The sequence below is a fragment of the Garra rufa genome, chromosome 19 (assembly GCF_049309525.1).
Source record: "Garra rufa chromosome 19, GarRuf1.0, whole genome shotgun sequence".
Classification (NCBI taxonomy): domain Eukaryota; kingdom Metazoa; phylum Chordata; class Actinopteri; order Cypriniformes; family Cyprinidae; genus Garra; species Garra rufa.
This window is the reverse complement of record NC_133379.1, coordinates 36,556,870-36,582,944: the sequence shown is the minus strand read 5'-3', so window position 1 is coordinate 36,582,944 and position 26,075 is coordinate 36,556,870. Positions and strand designations below refer to the sequence as shown.

The following is a 26,075-nucleotide window of genomic DNA, read 5'->3' as shown; positions in this document are numbered from 1 at the left end:
ATGTTTACATTCTACATGTGTGTTTACTGTGTATATTTATTATGTATATATAAATACAGACACAAACATATTTTAAAAAGTATTTGTATGCATGCATAGTCTATAATAAATAAATTAATTTACCTATGAATTATATTACTATTAAAGCAAACAATGAATTTATGAATAATTAAACCTATTAATGTAATAATTAATCTATGAACGTATGAATAAATAATCTACCTACTAATCTATGAATTCATGAATAAACTAATCCATGAATGAATAAATATCTATACATTTGAATAATCTATGAATTCATATTTAATATTTCAAATAATGAATAAACTAATAAATGTATCAATACATAATACACTTGTCTGAGAATTAACGGTAACACTTTACAATAAGGTTCATTAGTTAAACATTAACTAATGTATTAACTAACATGAACTAACCATGAACAATACATTTGTTACTGTATTTACTAATCTTTATTAACATTAGTTAACGGAAATACAGTTGTTCATTGTTTGTTCATGTTAGTTCACACTGCATTAACTAATGTTAACAAAATTTTAATAATGTATTAGTAAATGTTGAAATTAACATTAACAAAGATTAATAAATGCTGTATAAGTGCAGTTCATTATTAGTTCATGTTAACTAATGTGGTTAACTAATGTTAACTAATGAACCTTATTGTAAAGTGTTACCGAATTAACTAATATATCAATGAATAAATTGATATATTAAATTGAATTTAAATAAATTAGTCAATTAATAAATGAATAATTATGAAATAATCCACCTATCTTTCTGAGAAGTTTGCATAAATAATATATATGAATAGTCAATGAATCAAATCGAATGAAAATGAATAAACTAATCTATAAATATGTGGACTAATACATTTATATTCATAAATTAAGAATATAAATTCAGATAAATTATTTGAACTTGAGTAAAATTAATCTGTTTGTATATATAAATACAAATTTGAATGAATAATCTATCGTTTTATGAACTTAAATACATTAATCTATTAATTAATTAATGTTAAAATTTAAATATGTAATAAATCTATAATTTTAAGTACACACTCAAACGAAAATTTATCCAGACACCTCTAACATTTCTCACATTATCACATTTATTTGCTATAGTTTAGAAAATGGTAATAAAATATGACAAGAACTCATCTCGATAATGTCAGATAACTTAGTTATATTAGATAGTACACTGTATATTAGACTATATATAGATAGGATTACAATCAACTAAAAATTCAACTATCAATACTTTTTTTTGACCAATTACCAAGCAGTGCTTAATTTAGTTCAGTGGTATGAAATGTCACAAAACATGGTCAGGTCAAAGTGTCCATAATTTTTGGTCCCAAATTTTTATCAATTTTACTCATAGTCCACTTTATTAAGATTTTGGGGGTATAATATGTCACAGTTTACTTTGCAATCCTCACTTACATAAATGAACTATATATAGTGTCCTACACACACTAGTACTAGTACCAACCTACCTATGTACATATCTGTCTTTCAATCTATCTATCACATCTGGATGCATTTCCTTTCCATGTGACTCTTTCTGTTACTGCAACACTGCAATTTCCTTCCCTGAAGATAAATAATATGTACTCTGCTCCTGTCTTACACACACTCTCTCTCTCTCTCTCTCAATATTGACTATAATCTTGGCTAATTCGCTCTTCATGCATGCAAGTCCCTGTCTGGATCAGGACATCTGTGATATTATTGTCGGTCTGTTTGTGTGTGTGCACATATGTGACCCTGGACCACAAAACCAGTCGTAAGTTGCACTGCAATATTTGTAGCAATAGCAAAAAATACATTGTGTGGGTCAAAATTATCGATTTTACAGTTATGCCCAAATCATTAGGATATTAAGGCTCAATCCCAATTCTACCCCTTAGCCCTACACTTAGCCCTACCCCTCCGTTTGGCGCGTTCACGTGAAGGGGTAGGGGTGTCTCATTTCTCTTTTGGTTGGAGGGGTAGGGGTAAGGGGAAGGGCCAGATAGCCCTCCAAACGAAGATTTTTCAGGACCTCACTTCAAACGAAGGGCTAAGAGAAATTTCCAACATGGCTGCTCACTCGAGCAAGCAGACTCGTAAATATAAGTAATTTTTGCCTTTAATAAGGATTTTCATGACAATGTTTCATTATATTTATATTACCTTCAATCTTGTGTTTGTGTTTATGGTGTTGTTTTGTAAATAAACGTTTGCAAAAAAATCGCTAAAGTTTGCTAGCAGATAGCACTGATTGCACGATATTACAAAATATATTTTTATGTCATATACACTTGACTGCATGTTAGAAACATGAAAGACCAGTGGCACGGCAATTTGCAACGGTGGTGTAGTCGTGGATGGTGTACGCAGGTATACGGTGTATACATACTTCCACTTTTTAAATTCCCTCTGATGCGCATTATTCAGTGTCCTGCATTCGCCAAAATCATGGCAGTCCACCACATCCAGTCATGTGAATAAATGTAAATATTCGCTCAAAACACCCAATAAAGGCAGTGATGATGCAGTCAGGACCGTGGAGCCGGCTTGCTTTGAAATGTATTTGATTATTGCGCCTAATGCACCTGCGCCCGCTCACCGCACCAGTAATTTAAATCAGTACATAATAATAAAAACGATACCTTACAAATAAAAAGAAGCTGATTTTTACGATCAGAAATTTCTTAAACCAGTGAACCCCTGTAAACATTTTAGTCCAAGGATCCAGAAAACGAATGCGTTCAAATAGAAAGTTCAAAAATGAAATTCACAAATGAAGCATATATACTTCTCCAGGCACCACTACACTGATTAGCAATTTGCCGCGCATGTGATAATGCGTTGTTTGTTTTGCTTACGGCCACATGTGAATGAACGGTGCGTACACCGTACATTTGTACTTTTTGCAACATGACAACATTTTTGACATCTTGGAATGAGTGATAAACATCTGCGCATGTCCTCTGATGTAACATTAGGAACTAGCGAAAACGTATGATGACGTATCACAGTGTTGTAGTGGTGTCCCATTTCTTAGGGGAAATATTTTAGCCCTTCCCCTTTACACTTTGTTTCAAGGGACAAGGGGAAGGGGCGAGGGGTAGGCGAAGGGGTAAAAAATAGAATTGGGATTGGGCCTAAGTACAGATCATGTTCCATTAAGACATTTAGTAAATTTCCTACTGTAAATATGTTTGATTAGTAATATGCATTGCTAAGAACTTCATTTGGACAACTTCAAAGGTGATTTTCTCAATACTTTGATTTTTTTTGCACCTTCAGTTTACAGATTTTCAAATAGTTGTGTCTCGACCAAATGTTGTCCTTTTCTAACAAACCATACATCAATGGAAACCTTTTTTTTTTATTTAGACTTCAGAATATGTATTAACCTCAATTATGAAAGAATGTAACCTTTGCGAAAATTTTAACATGTTACTCATACTATAAAATTGAAATAAACCATTAAACAGCTGGCTCTATTCAGTGTATACTTCAGTGCAGTATGCAAAAATAGTGCTAGTATTTTATTGCAGAGGTACGTTGATGCAAGTTTACAAACCAATCAGAGAGTTCATTAGGATACTATTATTAGGATATTAAGCAAAGACCATGTTCCATGTTCCTACCGTAAATATATCAAAACTTTAGTTTTGATTAGTAATATGCATAATAATATAATTTTTTGCAATCTCAGATTCTGGACTTATTTATTCGGATTTCAGATGATGGTCAAAAATTACCATTATGACTGGTTTTGTGGTCCAAGGTCACATATATGCATGTGTGTTTATGAAGTGTGCAAATGCAAGTATATATATATATATATATATATATATAGATGCAACTAAAGCTGTATCCCTTACAAAAAATGCCATGGCATTACCATAAATATATACCATGTAAAATAAATGTTTTTTTTAACACAACTGAAATGTCATTACAGCACCATTTAATATTGTAAATATAGTATTTAAATGTGTATATTATATATAAAATCGTGGTACCACAGAATGCAAATCCATCTCATAGTGTATCTGAGGTTAAAAGTACAGTTCATCACATCCAGTAACAGGCTGGTATGAGTGTGTGTGTGTGTGTGTGTGTGTGTGTGTGTGTGTGTGTGTGTGTGTGTGTGTGTGTAGATGGCTGAACCCCCCGCTGTGTCTGGGAATTAAAGGGGTTTCCCACTGCTATCTGGAGGGGGTTGATGTACAGTCAGTGTGTGTGTGTGTGTGTGTGTGTGTGTGTGGATGTCTGCGAGTTTTAAATCCTATCACTGGAATGGGGGGCGGGGTCGTGGTGTGATTGGCCGCTGCAAATGTAGGTCACCAACGAGGAACACCATGCTGGCACCTTGTTGCCACGGAAACCTGCATTTTCTTCCCAAACTTACACACAGAGAAAACACAAATGTTGCCCTTTTTTCTGTATCCTTGGGCTGTCAGCAGCAGCATCATGTGTGTAATTAGTGTATGTGTGTATAGCGCTCTAGTCTTCATGTTTAAACAAACACACTATAAAGTACAAGTGGCTACACCTGTCTTTATTACCATAGACCTGACAGAAGGGCTAAAGTGGGATTTTGAGTAGAGGAACCCTAAAATCTGATGGTGATCCTGGTGGAGTAGATGAGATAAGACATGACCTCTAACCTATCAAGCCACATGATTCTACCTAATTACCAATGTTGAAAAACAGCTTAAAAAGAACTGATCATACTTATCTGTTGACTGGTCTTAAAGAGGTTTTCACAAGGTTGAGAGTCTAGATTAAACCAGCTAAGACCAGCAAACCAGCTTAAAATGGATTAATCTCTTTTTCACAACAGGGTATATACACATATTCACTAGAAAGCTAAATAATAGTGATAAAATAGTGTAGGATTTATTTGATAACTATTTTCACTCTGAAATTGCTAGTAAATTTTACAAATGGCAAGTAACATGTTGAATTAAAATAGTATTTTCTTGCAAAGCGTTGTGCAATAATTGATTTTTTACAGTGACTATATAGAAAGTGAGTGTAAATTTTAGAATTTGTAATCTTAAAGGTTGCACCATGCATTTTTTATGTTTTGGTTACTTCTGCATGATAGAAATATTACATTTACACTTACATATTTGTGTCAAAGACGAAAAAGGGTTCAGGCATAAAAACAAAAATTGCTGTTTTTCCAAAATAAAAATTAAAAAGTTTTCTGTTTAATTTAATTCCATTTTTGTTTTTGTTTTTCTGAGCAAAAAATAAATATCCTACATTTTTTTCCTTATTTACAGAAGACTCCCACTAAAATGTCATTCAGTGTAACAATCTTGTCAGGCATATTTACAACAAAAATCAAATTAAAAGACGAATTACTTTCACCCTAAATACTAATTAGTTGCAATTCTACATTTTTAAAATGTGCCACTATCCTAGGTTTTGCGCATTTGTCAGTAAGATTTTTTTACTCATTTAAAACACAATAAAATTTAATATGCTCCCTTATTCTTTTATATATTTTAATATGTACAAGTCAGAATAAGCATGTTGTTTAAATTTTTACATAAATAATGTTACACTGAATGACAATGTAACATTATTCCAACCAAATTTTGACATTCTCCAAATACTAATTTGAAACCTAAAAAGAACTTTACTTACATTTAATGTGCTTTCTATGGATATAAAACCACTTTTGTACATTTCTTTTGATGTGGACATCTTAAAATCTTTGCCTCTATTTCCTATGTTTGCAACAGCATACAAGCATACTTACAAACTGAACATCGTATTACTAATGCAACACTCACCTGATCTGTCTTGCATAGTTAAGCTCGATCTCAGACCTTTCCTTCACAAATTTGGTGTATTTTTCCACAAAGTCGATTCCCCACTGTGTGTGCTTTTCCAAGTTATCAAACTGATCCTGAAAGAAAGAGAGAGAGAATTTTTTTTTTTTAAAGCTGGCACAATAACAGTGCAGACTGATGTTTCGACATCCTAAAACAGTTTTTAAAAAAAAGGTTCACCAAAAAGACACCACACCGGGTCACAAGCAAAGGTGTCGTTTTAATAGTTCAACAGGAAGTGGACAGGAAAAGCCCACCCAGATACTGACATGAAAGCGAGCACTGTCAAAAATAGTGACCTTTTTAACAAATGCATGAGTTTTTGTGTTGTCACTTAACGTGCTGGAATGCAAAAGTGCAAACTTTACAGTATGAGGTTGAAAAAACAGTTTTACCATTAGTCAAAACATAAACCCACAAAGCATTGTACATGAATTGTAAATTGCATAATGCACAAATTAAAGCCTGGATCACCTACTGCATCAAGTTCAAGATGTTTCTAAAGCTTTCCTAACACATAGAAACAGTCCAAGTTTTATTAAAAACTGAAATCTGGAAGTGAACACAGGTGCTTTTATGTTTCCAGGATACGCAAACACTAAAAAAAAAAACATTTTGTGATCCAACCACTTAAACCACATTCAGAAATGCATGTGGCCCACATTATGTTTGCAGTGCTCAAGTTACTGGCCCTGAAAGTGTTATTATTATCTTGTGTTGTGGTCCTCAATTGATAATTGCATACAGGTATGATGAGGTATGCTATGGTTTTAATTTTCATTTCCAGATGATTTCCTGTAAAACCTCTTTACAGCACACAAACACACCACAGATACGAGTCCTAGAAGCAGACGCAATCCATTTTTACACCTCAGCTAACATTGATCACACATGAGACGTGATGGGCTCATTTTAGGAGCCTGGTGCATGCTGGGTAAAATATGACAGGAAATACTTAACTCATTCAAAATTAGTATCTGAGTAAAAAGATATGCTATATGCTGCATTATATGTAATTGGACTGTTCAAAAGCAACCCAAAAATGCCATGCATTTGGAATCACAACAGGACTTTCCTGCTCTCTTGTCCTTTTGAACTATTTAAGAATCTTAGTCAAATCACATGACTATGGAAAATAGTCAAAAAGGTTCCAAAACTGTCAACAAAAACCTGTTTAAAGGATTCGTTCAACCAAAAATTGTAAAAACGTGGTAATCATTAACCCACCCTCAAGTTCTGTATGAGTTTCTTTCTTCTAATGAACACAAAGAAGATCTTTTGAAGAATGTTTGGTAACCAAACCAATGTTGGTCCCAACTGCCTTCCATATTTTTTTTCCATACTATGGAAGGCAATGGGGACCAAAAACTCTTTGGTTACTAACATTCTTCAAAATATCTTTCATATTCAACAGACCAAACAAACTTCTTACATTGCTTAACTCAAAAATCCTACACAGCCCTTACAGTTTCAAAATTTCTAGAAAACAAAAAAACTGCATTGAACCAAAGAACCATTTGCATGCTGGGTAAAATATGACAGGAAATACTTAACTGATTCAGAATTAGTATCTGACTAAAAAGATATCCTATATGCTGCATTATATGTAATTGGACTGTTTAAAAGCAACCCAAAAATGCCATGCATTTGGAATCACAACAGGACTTTCCTGCTCTCTTGTCCTTTTGAACTATTTAAGAATCTTAGTCAAATCACATGACTAAGGAAAATAGTCAAAAAGGTTCCAAAACTGTCAACAAAAACCTGTTTAAAGGATTCGCTCAACCAAAAATGTAAAAACGTAATTATCATTAACCCACCCTCGAGTTCTGTATGAGTTTCTTTCTTCTAATGAACACAAAGAAGATATTTTGAAGAATGTTTGGTAACCAAACATTTGTTGGTCCCGAATGCCTTCCATATTTTTTTTCCATACTATGGAAGGCAATGGGGACCAAAAACTGCTTGGTTACTAACATTCTTCAAAATATCTTCTATATTCAACAGACCAAACAAACTTCTTAAATGGCTTAACTCAAAAATCCTACACAGCCCTTACAGTTTCAAAATCTCTAGAAAACAAAAAAACTGCATTGAACCAAAGAACCATTTGCATGCTATGACAGGAAATACTTAACTGATTCAGAATTAGTATCTGACAAAAATATATCCTATATGCTGCATTATATGTAATTGGACTGTTCAAAAGCAACCCAAAAGAAGAAACTATTTAAGAATCTCGGTCAAATCACATGACTATGGAAAATAGTCAAAAAGGATAAAAAAACTGTCAACAAAAACCTGTTTAAAGGATTCGTTCAACCAAAAATGTAAAAACGTAATTATCATTAACCCACCCTCGAGTTCTGTATGAGTTTCTTTCTTCTAATGAAAACAAAAGATGATATTTTAAAGAATGTTTGGTAACCAAACATTTGTTGGTCCCGAATGCCTTCCATATTTTTTCCCCATACTATGGAAGGCAATGGGGACCAAAAACTGCTTGGTTACTAACATTCTTCAAAATATCTTCTATATTCAACAGACCAAACAAACTTCATACATTGCCTAACTCAAGAATCCTGCACAGCCCTCACAGTTTCAAAACCTCTTGAAAACAAAAAAACTGCATTGAACCAAAGAACCATTTGCATGCTGGGTAAAATATGACAGGAAATACTTAACCGATTCAAAATTAGTATCTGAGTAAAAAGATATGCTATATGCTGCATTATATGTAATTGGACTGTTCAAAAGCAACCCAAAAATGCCATGCATTAGGAAACACAACAGAAAGTTCCTGCTCTCTTGTCCTTCTAAACTATTTAAGAATCTTAGTCAAATCACATGACAATGGAAAATAGTCAAAAAGGTTCCAAAACTGTCAACAAAAACCTGTTTAAAGGATTCGTTCAACCAAAAATGTAAAAACGTGGTTATCATTAACCCACCCTCGAGTTCTGTATGAGTTTCTTTCTTCTAATGAACACAAAAGAAGATATTTTAAAGAATGTTTGGTAACCAAACATTTGTTGGTCCCAACTGCCTTCCATATTTTTTTTCCATACTATGGAAGGCAATGGGGACCAAAAACTCTTTGGTTACTAACATTCTTCAAAATATCTTTCATATTCAACAGACCAAACAAACTTCTTAAATTGCTTAACTCAAAAATCCTACACAGCCCTTACAGTTTCAAAATTTCTATAAAACTAAAAAAACTGCATTGAACCAAAGAACCATTTGCATGCTATGACAGGAAATACTTAACTGATTCAGAATTAGTATCTGACAAAAAGATATCCTATATGCTGCATTATATGTAATTGGACTGTTCAAAAGCAACCCAAAAGAAGAAACTATTTAAGAATCTCGGTCAAATCACATGACTATGGAAAAGAGTCAAAAAGGTTCCAAAACTGTCAACAAAAACCTGTTTAAAGGATTTGCTCAACCAAAAATGTAAAAACGTAATTATCATTAACCCACCCTCGAGTTCTGTATGAGTTTCTTTCTTCTAATGAACACAAAAGAAGATATTTTAAAGAATGTTTGGTAACCAAACAAATGTTGGTCCCGACTGCCTTCCATATTTTTTTCCCCATACTATGGAAGGCAATGGGGACCAAAAACTGCTTGGTTACTAACATTCTTCAAAATATCTTTCATATTCAACAGACCAAACAAACTTCTTACATTGCCTAACTCAAGAATCCTGCACAGCCCTCACAGATTCAAAACCTCTTGAAAACAAAAAACGGCATTGAACCAAAGAACCATTTGCATGCTGGGTAAAATATGACAGGAAATACTTAACTCATTCAAAATTAGTATCTGACTAAAAAGATATCCTATATGCTGTATTATATGTAATTGGACTGTTTAAAAGCAACCCAAAAATGCCATGCATTTGGAATCACAACAGGACTTTCCTGCTCTCTTGTCCTTTTGAACTATTTAAGAATCTTAGTCAAATCACATGACAATGGAAAATAGTCAAAAAGGTTCCACAAGCTGTCAACAAAAACCTGTTTAAAGGATTCGTTCAACCAAAAATGTAAAAACGTGGTTATCATTAACCCACCCTCAAGTTCTGTATGAGTTTCTTTCTTCTAATGAACACAAAAGAAGATATTTTGAAGAATGTTTGGTAACCAAACATTTGTTGGTCCCGAATGCCTTCCATATTTTTTTCCCCCATACTATGGAAGGCAATGGGGACCAAAAACTGCTTGGTTACTAACATTCTTCAAAATATCTTCTATATTCAACAGACCAAACAAACTTCATACATTGCCTAACTCAAGAATCCTGCACAGCCCTCACAGTTTCAAAACCTCTTGAAAACAAAAAACTGCATTGAACCAAAGAACCATTTGCATGCTGGGTAAAATATGACAGGAAATACTTAACTCATTCAAAATTAGTATCTGACTAAAAAGATATTCTATATGCTGCATTATATGTAATTGGACTGTTTAAAAGCAACCCAAAAATGCCATGCATTTGGAATCACAACAGGACTTTCCTGCTCTCTTGTCCTTTTGAACTATTTAAGAATCTTAGTCAAATCACATGACTATGGAAAATAGTCAAAAAGGTTCCACAAGCTGTCAACAAAAACCTGTTTAAAGGATTCGTTCAACCAAAAATGTAAAAACGTGGTTATCATTAACCCACCCTCAAGTTCTGTATGGGTTTCTTTCTTCTAATGAACACTAAAGAAACTATTATGAAGAATGTTTGTAACCAAACAATCGTTGGTCCCGACTTTTTCATATTATGCAAGACAATGGGGACCAAAAACTGCTGGGTTACCAAAATTCCTCAAAATATCTTCTATATTCAACAGAACAAACAAACTTTTTACAATGCTAAACTCAAAAATCCTGCACAGCCCTCACAAATTCAAAATCTCTTGAAAACATTGAACCAAAGAACAATTTAAAATCATTACAGTGCACAATAAAATCACATGATCAACTTTACATGGCACATTAGACAAAAACTACCCTGAATTCAAGTAAATGGTCTAAAACAATGGCCTAAAACAAGTGGTCTTGTAGTAACGCTTCGATCACCTTCGTTTGACTCCAGCATCCCCCCATTTTCTCTTCAACCATCTCGAAGAATCCAGTCAGATATTTGCTCACAAACTCCTTCTGTCCGTTCGAGTGTTAGACGCACAAGACCATTTCACTATGTCCTCATGAAAGAAGACACCACCGTTCAATTCCTGTTCGTGCAAACTGTCCGCATGCATTCAGCCAGCAGACAGGATGAAGGCTCAAACTTTTGTGTGTTTGTGCGCACAGGATGTCAATGTGGGTGATGAACTAGGTTTCTGCACTCCACATTATAACTTTCGTTCTATTATTTAAAGGTACAGCTCACTAGAAATTCAAATTTGGTCATTATTTGATCTCCATCACGTTGTTCCAAAACTATTTGAATTTCTTTAATATGAGGAGAGATCTTAATGCAGATATTTTTTATCTAAAACCAAACCGAAAAACATTATAAATGTACAGTTGAGGTCAAAAGTTTACATCAAAAATGTTAGTTATTTTACCAAAGGAAGAGGGATCATACAAAATGCCTGTTATTGTTTATTTAATAACGACCTGAATAAGGTATTTCACATAAAATAATAGTTGAATTTATAAAAAAGACCCTGTTCAATAGTTTACATACACTTGATTATTAATACTGTGTTGTTACCTGAATGATCCACTGCTGTGTTTTTTTGTTTAGTGATAGCTGTTCGTGAGTCCCTTGTTTGTCCTGAACAGTTAAACTGCCTGCTGTTCTTCAGAAAAATCCTTCAGGACCCACAGATTCTTTGGTTTTCCAGCATTTTTGTGTATTGAACCCTATCCAACAATGACTGTATGATTTTGAGATCCATCTTTTCACACTGAGGACAACTAAGGAACTCATATGCAACTATTACAGAAGGTTCAAACGCTCACTGATGCTCCAGAAGGAAAAACTATGCATTAAGAGTCAGGGGTGAAAACTTCTGAACAGAATAGAGATGTGTAAATGTTTCTTATTTTGCCTAAATATTGTATTTTTTCATTTAGTACTACCCTTCTGAGGCTCAAAAAGGTAGTTACATGTTTTCCAGAAGACAAAATAAGTTACATTTACCCTGATTTTCAAATTCTAAAGTTTTAATGCATGGTTTTTAATGCATTACAACACAGTATTAAGAATCAAGGGGATGTAAACTTTTGAACGAGGTCATTTTTATAAATTCAACTGTTATTTTCTTGAAATATCTTATTCAGGTCAGTACTAAATAAACAAAAGCATGCATTTTGTATGATCTTGGTAAAATAAATAACATTTTGCAGATTCTGAAAGGCGGGATGTAATCTTTTGACCTCAACTGTACATAAAAAAAACATGCATGCTAAATTCTATGCATTCAGAAGAAATACAATAGCTTTGTGTGAGAAACACTGAAATTTTGCGAAAAATCTCAGTGCACAACATCATATGGACTATGTTTATTGTTTGTTTTGCTTCTTTGTGGTCACTATAAATGATTAATATGTAAAGAACTGCATAGAAATATTCTGGAAAAATTCCTACTTTTGTGTGTTTAATGGAAAAAATAACAGCATTTGGGTCTGGAACATCACAAGGGTGAGTAAATAATGACTGATGACTGAATTTTCATTTCTGTTGAGGCCATTAAAACTAGCAATGGAAGAATACAGCTAAGAAACACACACGCAGTGCCAAAGTCCCCTGTCAGCATCTGGGTAATACAAATGACCTAATACGATTAGCCGGCCTCATTTAAACACAGATCACCTCCTCTTACACAACACAGTCTTTAGTAACACACTGCAGAGACAAGAAGAGCAGCAGCTGAAGGTTTAAAGCGGGCAAATTGAAATTCTGCTGTGTGATCGTATACAGTCTTGTGGTTTTGATCAGTGAGACGGCGTAATATGTGACAAACGGATGCTCGGCTGTCTGACATTTTCAGCATGCAAACATGTCTATGAGCTGCTACAAGTTCAAGACAAATCCAGACTGCAACCAACAGTAAAGACGCTTTGCGTCGCTGTTCATGTGGGCAGATTTTGCAATTTTCGAGCCGACAAAGTATTGAAAACATCAAAAATTGACGTCACCTTTTAGGGACGTCCCCACATGGAAAACGTCTTCATGGGGGACTAAATAATGTGTTTTCTCACATCTAAGAATAGCATGAATGTACTTTTTGCTCAGCTGGTTTAACATTCAAATAAAGGTTAGGGTTGGTAATGGTATCGTCCAATTTACATGTGCAGTTATATATTTAGCAGACAACTGCATCTAAAGTCACCTAAACATGAGGAAGAGTACAACAAAAGCGACTTATCCTAAAAAATATATTTATAAAAAGTAAAAGTATGGTTTTAAAAATGACAAAGTCAATGTGTGTTAATGTTATCTTTTGACAAACACCACCATTAAACAACAAACCAAGCAATATTATAAACACAACCACTGATGAAATGTTTCATATTAAATCTCTATATAAAATGATGCAGTATTGCTACACAAAAGCATCAGCATATTTATTTACCCTTTGCGTCGATAATATTTTAGTCCATGGTTCTTCTTTGAATGATGAAGCAGCACCCATCTCCACTGCGCCTGAACCAGTTCTAAAATCAAAACAAGTACCAAAACCGCCTGTTCAGTTCCAACCAGCACAATTCTCCAGTCAAAACCAGTCTGTCCGCCAGTATCAAATGCTGAATCCAGTGTTACAATGGTGGATTATAATCCAGATTCCATCTCTATCCACAGATTAAACTCCGCAAACCAGCATGAAGCAGACATGCTCCACATCTGGAGCTGATCCAACCAGCGTCTGGGCGCCAGATTTACAGTAGTTCAGTGGTTCTACTTCTTAATTCAATCCCAGACATTAGCAGCGACCAAAGAGCACCAGACAGATCCAGCGCAGCTCCCGAAAGCAAGTAATACACTACCTGATGTGGAATTTACATTCCTATTTACATCAGTTATTTAGCAGAACTTTCTATTTAAAGCAGCAAACAAATGAGGAACACGACAACAATAGGTGTTGCACAACATAAGCGATTTGTTGTGAAGTTTTTAAGCATTTAAAGCCTATTTTTGGTTGTGCAAATATCAAAACCCAAGTTTTCTAAATTTAAGTCTTAATGTGTTAATGTTGCAGTAATTGTAGTACGTTTACAATAATGTTCTTTTATAAAATACTGTTTTATCTATGTTGTATCCAGTGCTGGGTAAATTACTAAATTACAAACTGTAGTCCATTACTAACCACAAATGAAAATTGTAATTAATAACATAAGTTATTAATTAAAGATCATGTTGCATTAAGTTATTTTGTAAATCTTCTGTAAGTATATCAAACTTAATTTTTATTAGTAATATGCATTGCTAAGAACTTCATTTGAACAACTTTAAAGGTGATTTTCTCAATGTTTGGATTTTTTTTTGCACCCTCAGATTCCAGATTTTCAAATTGTTGTATCTCAGCCAAATATTGTCCTATCCTAACAAACCATACATCAATAGAAAGCTTACTTATTATTATGATTTATAAATCTAAATTGTAAAGCAATGACCCTTATGACTGGTTTTGTGGTCCAGGGTCACATATGTAATCATGTAATAATCTATAAAAAAGTAACTATAATCTGATTACAAGCACTTTAAAAGGTTAAAATAAATTAGGCCCAATTTGCAAATTCCGGCTCCAACAGACATTCAAACAAAGTTGCACCAAGACCGTTTCCTTCAAACATTGCAAGAACATTAATCAAATACTATTAACATGATTTGGAACGTTGTTCATAACATTTTCACGATGTTTACATTGTAACGTTCTCTGATAGGCGGTAGAGATGACGGAATGATTATATCCCCTGTACCCCAGCAGCAGCGACGTCTGCAATAACATCCCGCTGTACACGGCGAGTTGGCGTGGATTAATGAGGGTCACGAAGGGCCACCAGCCGACCCTGAACGGAGAGTGAACAGATTGCCGAGCACCTGCATCCGCTGTGAACTCGTCTACTGGATGGAAACAAGAGATTGGGAAGAGGCTGAGCACTAATACATGCTCGGCTGTGGGCGTCTGAGCTGCACGTGTGTAAAAATCAAAGCTCTGCCAGGTGGTGACTGAGCAACTGGAGGGAGAAATGGAGAAAATGACTCAGAGTAAGAGAGGGAGAAAGAAAGGAATTTAAAAGACGTCTGATATTCAAAACCCCCCTGGAGTTTTTAATCCATAATACAAAGAGACACAAGGACAGTTTTATGCATGCACATACCTAAACGGTTAGTTATTATTTACTTGGGACTACCAAGTGATCATAAGAAGCAAATTGCACAGCAGCTACAGTAGTCACCCTTTCTGGGTGATCGCTATGTAGCAACAGCATAGCCACCACCAAGAAAACCCAGTAATTATTCAAAACACCCAAGTAACAGCATAGAAACCACCCAGAATGTCCTAGTAACTGCCTAGCAACCCCTCAGAACACCCCAGCAACTGCATAGGAAACACCCAGAACTCTCTAGCAACTGCATAGCAACCACACAGAAAACACGATAAGAAACCAGAACACCCATAGAAACCACCCAGAATGCCCTAGTAACTACAGAGGAAACACCCAGAACTCTCTAGTAGCATGTGTCTCAATGCCCCAGCAATCATCCAGAACACCCTCGCCACGGCATAGCTACCACACAGAAAACCTGGTAAGCACCCAGAACACCCATAGAAACCACCCAGAATGCCCTAGTAACTGCATAGCAACCCCTCAGAAAACCCCAGCAACCAAATAGGAAACATCTAGAACTCTCTAGTAAGCATCTGTCTATCAATGCTCCGGAAACAATCCAGAACACCCTAGCAACTGCATAGCAACCACACAGAAATCCTGGTAAGCACCTAGAACACCCATAGAAACCACCCAGAATGCCCTAGTAACTGCATGGCAACCCATCAGAATGCCCTAACAACTACAGAGGAAACACCCAGAACACGTAAGCATTTGTCTATGAATGCCCCAGCAACCACCCAGAAAACCCTAACAACTGCATAGCAACCACACAGAAAACCCAGTTAGCATCCAGAAAACCCAAGCAACAAATCACCTAGAAAACCCTAGTGACTGCTTAACAACCCCTCAGAACACCCTAGCAACACCTGTTTCAGCAGTTTATGTTTTCAGGCACCCAAAATACTGTTGTAAAATACATAGTGTTCTGTTTTTAGTTAAAAATGGTGTTGTATGAACGCCCCTAAGGTGCACTATTCCCTTAAATACACAAATACACTCTTACGATCAATGTGATGATGTCATCTGGATTCTGAATCAAAAATGAGGTCATACTCTAGTCTACACATGGAAGAAACAGCACATTTTTCATAATAATTATTCTCGTGAGCACGGCAGAATGCTGTAATTCAGCCTGAAATAAAACACACACAACTGCACAAAAACACAAGCATGAGAATAGCTGTATGACATATATTCCATCATCCAGAAACACATGCACACACGCCTCCTCTTTCTCTATAAATAGACACTGTGTGCTCTGATGGGACACCCAGAAATCCTAGAGTTCACTCGTCTCTCATGAACTCATTAAATCCAAAGACTCCGAAGAGCAGAGCACTAGTCAGACACTGAGATCCTGTCTGTAAACACAGGAGAGCTGACGACCATCGCTATTATGCATATGTACTACACTTAAACTTTGGCATGTTTAACCTTTTTTTGTTATTCTTTTCAAATTATGTAGGCAGACCTACCCAAATACCCTAGCAACTGCATAGCAACCACTCAGAACGCCCTTGCAACTGAATACCCAGAACACTCTTGTAAGCGCCTACCAACCCCACCCTAGCAACCGCATAGCACCTACCCTGAAAAACAGGTATAGTCTCTTCGTAGGTGGTTGCTATGCAGTTGCTAGAATATTCTAAAATAATTGCTAATGCTATGCAGTTCCTAGTAGCTAGCAACTGCACAGCAACGACCCAAAAAGAAATAGTAACTGCATGGCAACCCTTCAGAATGCCTTAGCAACCATACAGGAAACACTCAAAACACTCTAGTAAGCATCTATCAATACCTCTATCAATATTAATACTAGCAATACCCCGAACGCCCTAGCAACTGCATAGCAACCACACAGAAATGGCCTAGTAACTCCATAGCAACCCTTCAGTATGCTCTAGCAACCACAAAGCAATTACCCATAATGCCCTAGGAACCACATAGGAATAACCCAGAACTCTCTAGTAAGCAACTATCAATGCCTAAGCAACACCCAGAACACCCTAGCAACTACATAGCAACCATTCAGGAAAAAAACAGTAATCACAGTTTCTGGGTGGTTGCTATGAAGTTGATGGGGTGTTCTGGGTCATTGCTAATGCTTTTCAGTTCGTATGAGCTAGCAACTGCATAGCAACCACCCAAAATACCTTAGTAACTGCATAGCAACTATTCAGAATGCCCTAGCAACTGCATAGCAACCACCCAGAAAACACAGTAATCACACAGAATGACTGCATAGCAACTACACAGAATCCCCTAGTAACTGAATGCCCTAGCAATCCCATAGCTACCAGACAGAAAACCCTAGTAGTTACTTAGAATGCCCTAGCAACTCCATAGCAACCCACCAGAAAACTCTAGTAATCACCCAGAACGCCCTTATATCTTTATAGCAACCAGACAGAATGCCCTAGTAGTTACTTAGAACACCCTAGCAACTCCATAGCAACCACCCAGAACACCCAAGTAACCACTTTTCAATGCCCTCGCAACGATTTACAGAAAATATAGAAATTAAAATGAAATACTTAGTGTAGTAAGAAATTTTTTGGTGGAAACTGAACATTTTGGCAAGAGTTTTTCTCTCAACATTTCTGAAATCAGTCAATGTGTTTTCAATCTACTCTCCTGCTGTGAACTCAACAAACTTTCAACATCCACACACCATGATTCACTCTCCATCCTTGTGAAATCTGGCCTTGATTTAGCCAGAGAGACCAGCTTCATCAGGCTTCTGCTCTGGTGCTTTGGGACGGGCCAATTAACCGCTACACTAATGAAGAACTCCACTCATTTACTCAAATCAAAGAGAGAGAAAGAGAGGAAACGCTAAATATATCACTGATCAGACGAAACTCAACTAGAACGCAAACCTTAACACATTTGGAGCTGGATTTATGAGTTTTAACTACTGACCTGAGATCAGTTTGCTGATTTGTCTCAGGTGGGACATGGTTAATAAGAACAGGGTGATCTGATCCCAGGTCAGGAAATTCATTGCATCCACTGCAGACAAAGTTTTTTTTTAATGTCGTAGTGGTCTGTGTGGTGTAACTCTGAAATGAGTAAACCTCACACTGAAAATAAGCAGATCGTTTTATTGCTGGTTGTAAACGATTTACTCAGACTTGATCTCTGAGTAAACTGGACACACATGTTTGCATAAACACACACGCAGAGATGCTACTGACACAGATACAACCACTAACAGGCCAACACGTTTTGTGTAAATAGTGAGTTAAAAAATACTTCCTGCAGTTCCACTGCTGAACTCTTGAAGCAGTAGAGAGTTGCTTGTATAACCTCTGTACTGTCAATCAACTAAAAAATAAATGTGTTTCTTGTAAGCTTTTTATTTAATTACCAAAAGGAAATTTTCCAAAACTCCAAACACACTCACACTTCAAGAGCTGTTTTTGTTCATCAACTGACATCATGAAACTGAAACACCATCAACATAAAATTCCCCCAAAAAACACAAAGTCTGAGTCACACAGGTATACAAATAACTATAACTTCTTTGATGGAATAAAAAGTGAACAGCATCGTACACATTATTATCAGTAAAGGGTTGGTTCACAATATTCATCCAACTATACCAACATGGTTATCATGGTTATCATGGTTTTTGCTTTAGCATGCAACAAACCAAAATGTCAGATGTTACAGGCACTTTATAACATCTATATCCCTTCTGAACTTTTAGTCAGAATGAAATATCATCATACAATAAATTAGATTAATAATTTGTTCTATTATTACTATTATTTAGTTTTTCTGCCCTGAGGAACGTTAAAAACACTTGGCAGAATCCTGCTGACCTAAAAACAGCTGACACAGGAAGTGGCTTTGAGAACGTGCAAATGTAGAACGGCTGTGGTGACGGATGGGGAACACACGGGGTCAGTGTGATGATCTTATTAGCACCGTTTGCTCAACAGACACAAATGATTCCTCGAATAACGTGGCCTACTGGGAACTTAGTCTAGTTAGTCTTGACAGTTTCAGCACACATACATTAGCCATGTTTACATGCAACCGAATAATCCGTTTGATGGCTCAATCAGATTGAAAAGCTTTCATATAAACACCTCAAACCAATAGAGTGAGCTTAATCCAAATTATATTTGAAAGGGGTGGTCAACAGGAACCAAATTAAGAAAAAAAATTGAGCAAGTAAACACTTGAAACCCATTATTTTCTCAATCAGATTCAAAAATATGTTCCACACATGCACCATACAGTGATCCATATGTTTACATACAAGTTACATCAAATTAATGTATGTTTTTTCCATCTTACAAACTGTTCTTTGTGAGTGCGTTGCTATGCATCTGAGTGATTGATAGTGTGTTGCTATGTGGTTGTTGGGGTGATCTGAGTGGTTGATAGTCCATTGCTATGCGGTTGCTGGGGTGATCTGAATGTTGATAGTGCGTTGCTATGTGGTTGCTGGCAGAGCCGGCCCTCCCTATAGGCGAACTAAGCGGCTGCTTAGGGCCCCGCCGCCACTAGGGGGCCCCCACTAGTGATCCAAGTCATTACGTTGCAAAGCGCGTGGCTGTCACTAACCAAGTTTCCATCCAGTTTTCGAACTTTTTTGTTAATCGACAAAGAGAATATGCGTAAAATAAACCTGCGAAATTTGCTGTCCAACCGGCCTTTTACCGATAAAATGGTGTGCATAATGACCTCATCCCTAAAAAAAAAAAGAAACCGTGACATAAGATTTGGTGTATCGCAAAAAAAAAAAAAAAAAAAAAAAAAATTGCCCTTGAGCTGTTTCCATACATAATTTCGCCTATATTGCGTAAATTATATAGGCTAGTAGCCTGTTCTTTATCCATTTGAAACAAAACCTAATACTAAATGTAAGTGTCAAGAGGTATTTTTTTTTTTTACTTTGTTAGACTATTTACTTGATCATCAACAATAATCATAAAAAGGAGCAGTTGTATTTCTATCATTTTTTCTGATTAACTTTTAAATAGGAATGTTAATTTCGATTATTTCTCCTGACAACCGACGGTCATTTTTAACCGTTAACCGACAAGGTTATGTTAAAGTACAATTAAATGAAATTTTAATTAATACGCGGCTGTGACCCATAAAAAATACCTAAATTTGTTTTCCATGGATTAATTTTATACACGCAAAAAGCAGCATAAACAACAGAATGTGAGGATTCACATGGTCACGCACCTGCAGCGATTCTGCAAATGGAGGAAAACATTATAAAAGCTATATAAAAGAAACAAATAGATATGCAAAATATATTTTTCTAAATAAATAATGAATTAACAAAACGAAAAAAAACGTGAAACAATTAGTAGCCTATATCAACCTATGCAGAATTTAGTTTCTTTTTTCTGATGCGCTTTTGAGAAAGCGGCATCCTTTTTGTTTTCTTTTTTACAAAAGCAGACTGTTTGTTTTTAATGTGAATGTGCATAAATAAAATAAATATTTAGAATAGTTTGGAATAATGTCTTACTACTCTTATATGACCACAAACGAAGGAGTAGGCTATTGTAAGTTTCTTCCACTTTTATAAGGGGGAAAAAAATCAAGTGAGCGTGCTGGCGCCTCCTGCGCGCAGTTAAGCATTAGGCTACTAACTGGATCGACAACGCGGCTTCATTGTCAAAATAAAATACAGTCAAACATATTGAAAAACATGCTGTTTTATTTCCTCTCATTTTAGGACAAATCATTTAAATTTAATGGAACGATACTCATAACACAAGAACAAAAATATAAGAAGCTACTAACAAGCCAAAACGAGTTAATTTAAAATGTTGTACTTATCATTCCAATATCCACATAAAACAAGATTTTCAGAACAAAATGAATACATTTTAACTTGCAACGTAGCCTACTAAAGGAACATTAAATTAAGATATGTATGTTTGAGAGGTAACTTGTCAGTTTAATCAAATGAATATGATTTATGCGTTTTTTGAACTGGAAAACGGTGCTTTAACATTAGCAACACGAACAGGGACGCTGCCTCACATTTATTTGCCTCTCTACAAAAAGTGTTTCCAAACAGATTTTTGTGACATTTGAAGTATGGATTAAAAATTAATGTTCTAAAGTTAAACGAAAAAAGATTGTTTTGACACATAAGAAATTTAATCGACAAGGCATTTCCATCAGCTATGTCGAAAGCGCAAATTCCGAAGCTTTACATGTTTTTTTGTTTTTTTTTTGTTTTTGTTTTTTTCCCACAAAAAAAATCTTTGGATGGAAACCTGGCTACTGGCAATACTCGATTTTTTTGCATGCTTTTGCAAGGCAGGGCCCCAAAATTATCCTGCTTAGGGCCCCCAGATGAACAGGGCCGGCCCTGGTTGCTGGGATGATCTGGGGTGCATTTCCCAAAAACAACTATGGTTGCAAGTTCCGTCATTACCATTAGCATTCAATGGAATTTGCGACTCTAGTTAGTAACGATGCCCCTGATTGGTTGATAGTGTTACTATGTGGTTGTTGGGGTGATATGAATGTTGATAGTGCATTGTTATGCGTTTGCTGGGGTGAACTGAGTGGTTGATAGTGTGTTGCTATGCAGTTGCTGGGATGACCTGAATGTTGGTAGTCTGTGGCTATGCAGTTGCTGGAGTGATTAATGGGTTGATAGCATGTTGCTATATGGTTGCTGGGGTGATTTAGTGGTTAATTGCACACTGCTATGCGGTTGCTGGGGTGATCTGAGTGGTTGATAGTTCGTTGTTATGCGGTTGCTGGGGTGATCTGAGTGTTTGATAGTGTATTGCTATGCAGTTGCTGGGGTGATCTGAATGTTGGTAGTGCATTGCTATGCAGTTGCTGGAGTGATTAATTGGTTGATAGCATGCTGCTATCCGGTTACTGGGGTGATCTGAGTGGTTGATAGTCCATTGCTATGCAGTTGCTGGGGTGATCTGGGGTGCGTTTCCCAAAAGCAACCATGGTCGCAAGTTCCGTCGTTACCAATAGAGTTCAATGGAACTAACAATCATAGTTAGCTAACGATGCTTTTGGGAAACATACCCCTGAGTGGTTGATAGGGCATTGATATGCAGTTGCTGAGGTGATTTGAGTGATTGACAGTCCGTTGCGAAGCAGTTGCTGGGGTGACCTGAGTGGTTGATAGTATGTTGCTATGCGGTTGCTGGGGTGATCTGAATGTTGATAATGTGTTTCTATGCAGTTGCTGGGGTGATCTAAGTGTTTGATAGTCCGTTGCTATGCAGTTGCTGGGGTTATTTGAGTGGTTAATAGTCTGTTGCTATGCAGTTGCTGGGGTGATCTAAGTGTTTGATAGCCCATTGCTATGCGGTTACCGGAGTGATCTGGGGTGCGTTTCCCAAAAGCAACTATGGTCACAAGTTCCATCATTACTATTAGAGTTCAATGGAACTTACGGCTATTGTTAGCAAACAATGCTTTTGGGAAACGCACCCCAGAGCAGTTGATAGTCCATTGCTATGAAGTTGCTGGGTGCTATTTACTGAGTTACTGAGCTGATCTGAGTGGTTGATGGGATGATGCAAGTGCTTGATTGTCAGTACTAGTCACTGAATATTCACTAAACATTTGCTAAAAAAGCTCTTCTGACATATTCTGAAATTACAGTTATACTCACAGTAAAGCCATTGCACATAAGGTTTGTTCAAAATACAAGAACTGCACACATAAAAAAGGTGTGAATCGGATTTCAAAGTAAGGATTCATATAAACAACTTTCAGAGTCTGAAAACAAATTGGATCAGACTGAAAATTGGTGCATGTAAACATAGCTATTGTCCATTATGAGTATGTTTGGTAGGGGTTTTTCAATCGTCATGAGATGTTTTGAAGTTATGCTCATTGTAGGAAATAGAAGCTTCTCTCTCTTCGTTCAATAGCCTCTGTTCATTGTGGCTGGCGCTTGTAGGCGGTTTGCATTCAGGGAGAAATATTTGTGTGAGACGTTGAGCAGTTTGTGTGTGTATCTATGTGTGAGTGTGTGCGAATGCCAGTCCGTCCATTGGTCTTTCACACAGGGTCTTTGTGCTGCACAAAAAGGCAGAACAGAGCTACTGTAACCTCTTAGTCATGATACACAGAAGTGTCACACACACTTGGATGGTCCTATCACCAACATTTGTCTTGTGACATGAAAATGTCCAACATGAACTTAAACGTCTTCTCTACGTGCAGTAGGGCATCATAACAAGTACACTGCTCTGAAATTGCCCATCCATTTAAAACGCCCAAGAGAGCATCACCACAACCACTCCATAAACACTGCTAGCATCATAAATCTCAAATGCTAACATAAAAATCCCTTTCTGCTACTGAGAGAAGGTCTCAGATGTTCATAAACGCACACAAAAGCATAACACAATGAAAAACTGTGGACTTTTAGACTTCTGAAGTTACCACTTGTTGCCAAGTAGTTCTGAGTGGTTGCTAAGTGTGTTCGGTGTGTTGCTATGGGGTTGCTAGGGCATTCTGAGTGCTACTATGTGGTTGCTAGAGTAATATGAGTGGTTGTTCGCTACTAGGGTGATCTGAGTGTTTGATAGCACATTGCTATGTGGTTGCTGGGGGGAACTTAGTACTTCATAGCTCATTGTTATGCAGCTGCAGGGGTGATTAAGGGGTTTACAGTGCGTTGCTAAGCAGTTGCTGTGGTGATCTAAGTGGTCGACAGTGCGTTGCTATGCAGTTGCTGGGGTGATCTGAGTGGTTTATAGTGTGTTGCTATGCAGATGCTGGGGTGATTAAGGGGTTGACAGTGCATTGCTATGCAGTTGCTGGGGTGATCTAAGTGGTCAATAGTGCATTGCTATACAGTTACTGGGGTGATTTGAGTGGTTGATAGTGTGTTGCTACTGTATGCAGATGCTGGGATGATTAAGGGGTTGACAGTGTGTTGCTATGCAGTTGCTGGGGTGATCTGAGTGGTTGATAGCAGAGTATGTGAGCGGAGCGGAGTGCGAGCGGAGCGCGGAGTGGAGCGGTGTGATTTTGAATGGAGGGAGGAGCGGATTTTTGAAAAGTCGGAGCGTCGTGGTTTTCACTCGCTCCAAGTGTGCTCCACCATCGCTCCATCATAAGTACAATTCATGCCAACGGTCCGTAATATAACTGCATAATAAGCAGGCATTCACATGTTAAACATATTTAGCTTGATAGAGATGGATCACTCAAATCAGAAATAATGTGAATGGACATGAGCGGTAAATTATAGTTCACAAGGATTTAGTTTGTTCCTTCTAGATACTGAATATATTCAGGTGAAAGCCTCATTTAAACATGTGCAGCACTTATTCACACGCAATCGCTGTGACAATAATGCATTAAAACAAATGTAATGGTATCCGATTTCGAATTATCAGAAATCTGTAAGAAATGCAGCGATCCATATGTAAAATAACTGACGAAAATGTAGTTATTTTCATTACAAACTTTGCACTGCATAAAGCAGTAGTTATACTCTTTTAATGCTGACAATGTTATTAGCTTGGTATGTGGTAGGTACAAAGTTTGCACACTATTCCAAACTCTCCTGTTGTTTTAATATGTGTTATGAACAGGACCGTTATATTTAAAACATAAGGCTATTTCTGAATGTTTTGACGCGGAGCGAAGGCGGAGCGGTGTTTCTGATATCAGTGAGCGAGGAGTGGAGCGGGAGCGGAAAATTGTGAACCCGGAGTGGAGCTGGAGAGGAGCGATTATTAAATGCACTGAGCGCGGAGGGGAAATTGTTGCCGCTCCACTCCGCTCACATACTCTGGTTGATAGTGCATTGCTATGCAGTTGCTGGGGTGATCAAAGTGGTCGATAGTGCGTTGCTATACAGTTGCTGGGGTGATTAAGGGGTTGACAGTGTGTTGCTATGCAGTTGCTGGGGTGATCAAAGTGGTCGATAGTGTGTTGCTATGCAGTTGCTGGGGTGATCTGAGTGGTTGTTAGTCCGTTGCTATGCAGTTGCTGTGGTGATCTGAGTAGTTGATAGTGTGTTGTATGTGGTTGGTGGGGTAATCTGATTGGTTGATATTATGTTGCTATGCGGATGCTGAGGTGGTCTAAATGGTTGATAGTATGTTGCTATGCAGATGCTGGGGTGATTAAGGGGTCGACAATGCATTGCTAAGCAGTTGCTGGGGTAGCATGTTGCTATACGGTTGCTGGGGGGGATTTGATTGCTTGATAGCACGTTGCTATGTGGTTGCTGGTGTGATCTGAGAGTGGTTGATAGTGCGTTGCTACGTGGTAGGTCAGCCAGTGTGCATGCTCAGTACTGAGCACACATCTTAGAATGCTGATTGTTTCTTTAGCAACCAGGACTTCTAACGGCAGCTGCCGAGACGCGCTGACTTTACTAATCAATGATTGACTCTTTCATTAAGAAGGCGGGGCTTTGCGGCCATAATGGGTGTTCAAAACTATACGAGTGACACGTCTTCGATATTCTATAGTCTTTGTCTGAGTGCTTTATGGCGCATTGCCCTACAGTTATAGGACAGTGATTTTAGCATGTTACTATGTGGTTGCTAGAGTGTTTCTCTGCTGTTCTTGAGGTTTTTCTAACTGTATTCAGAGAGATAGAGAGTGAACAGCATGAGAGTGATTTGCAATTTTACACATATCCTGATGCAACAGTTTAATTTCTCATAAAAAGTAAATGAAGTGGTTTTGGGTGGAGTCCCATCTGTCTGTCACATTCAAAGCCCCACCCACAAGTGAGAGCTGGAATTTGAGTCACTTTGACTGGAAGGATGACACATTTACACACTCATGTTCATCCTGTGTGATCTCAGCCACACAAACTCAATTTCAAGCATTGCTGATGTGTGCAGGAAACTCAAGAT

General features: G+C 37.0%; 1 protein-coding gene across 14 annotated transcripts in view; it reads right to left on the bottom strand.

Moving 5' to 3' along the window:
* fnbp1b (formin binding protein 1b) overlaps positions 1 to 26,075 on the bottom strand; it is a 100,022-nt gene that overhangs the window by 56,644 nt on the left and 17,303 nt on the right. For all 14 annotated transcript variants that reach the window (XM_073825232.1, XM_073825233.1, XM_073825236.1 and 11 more), the window contains exon 2: positions 5,831 to 5,946. In XM_073825232.1, the coding sequence (XP_073681333.1) occupies positions 5,831 to 5,946 (116 nt within the window). The remainder of the gene's footprint in view (positions 1 to 5,830; positions 5,947 to 26,075) is intronic.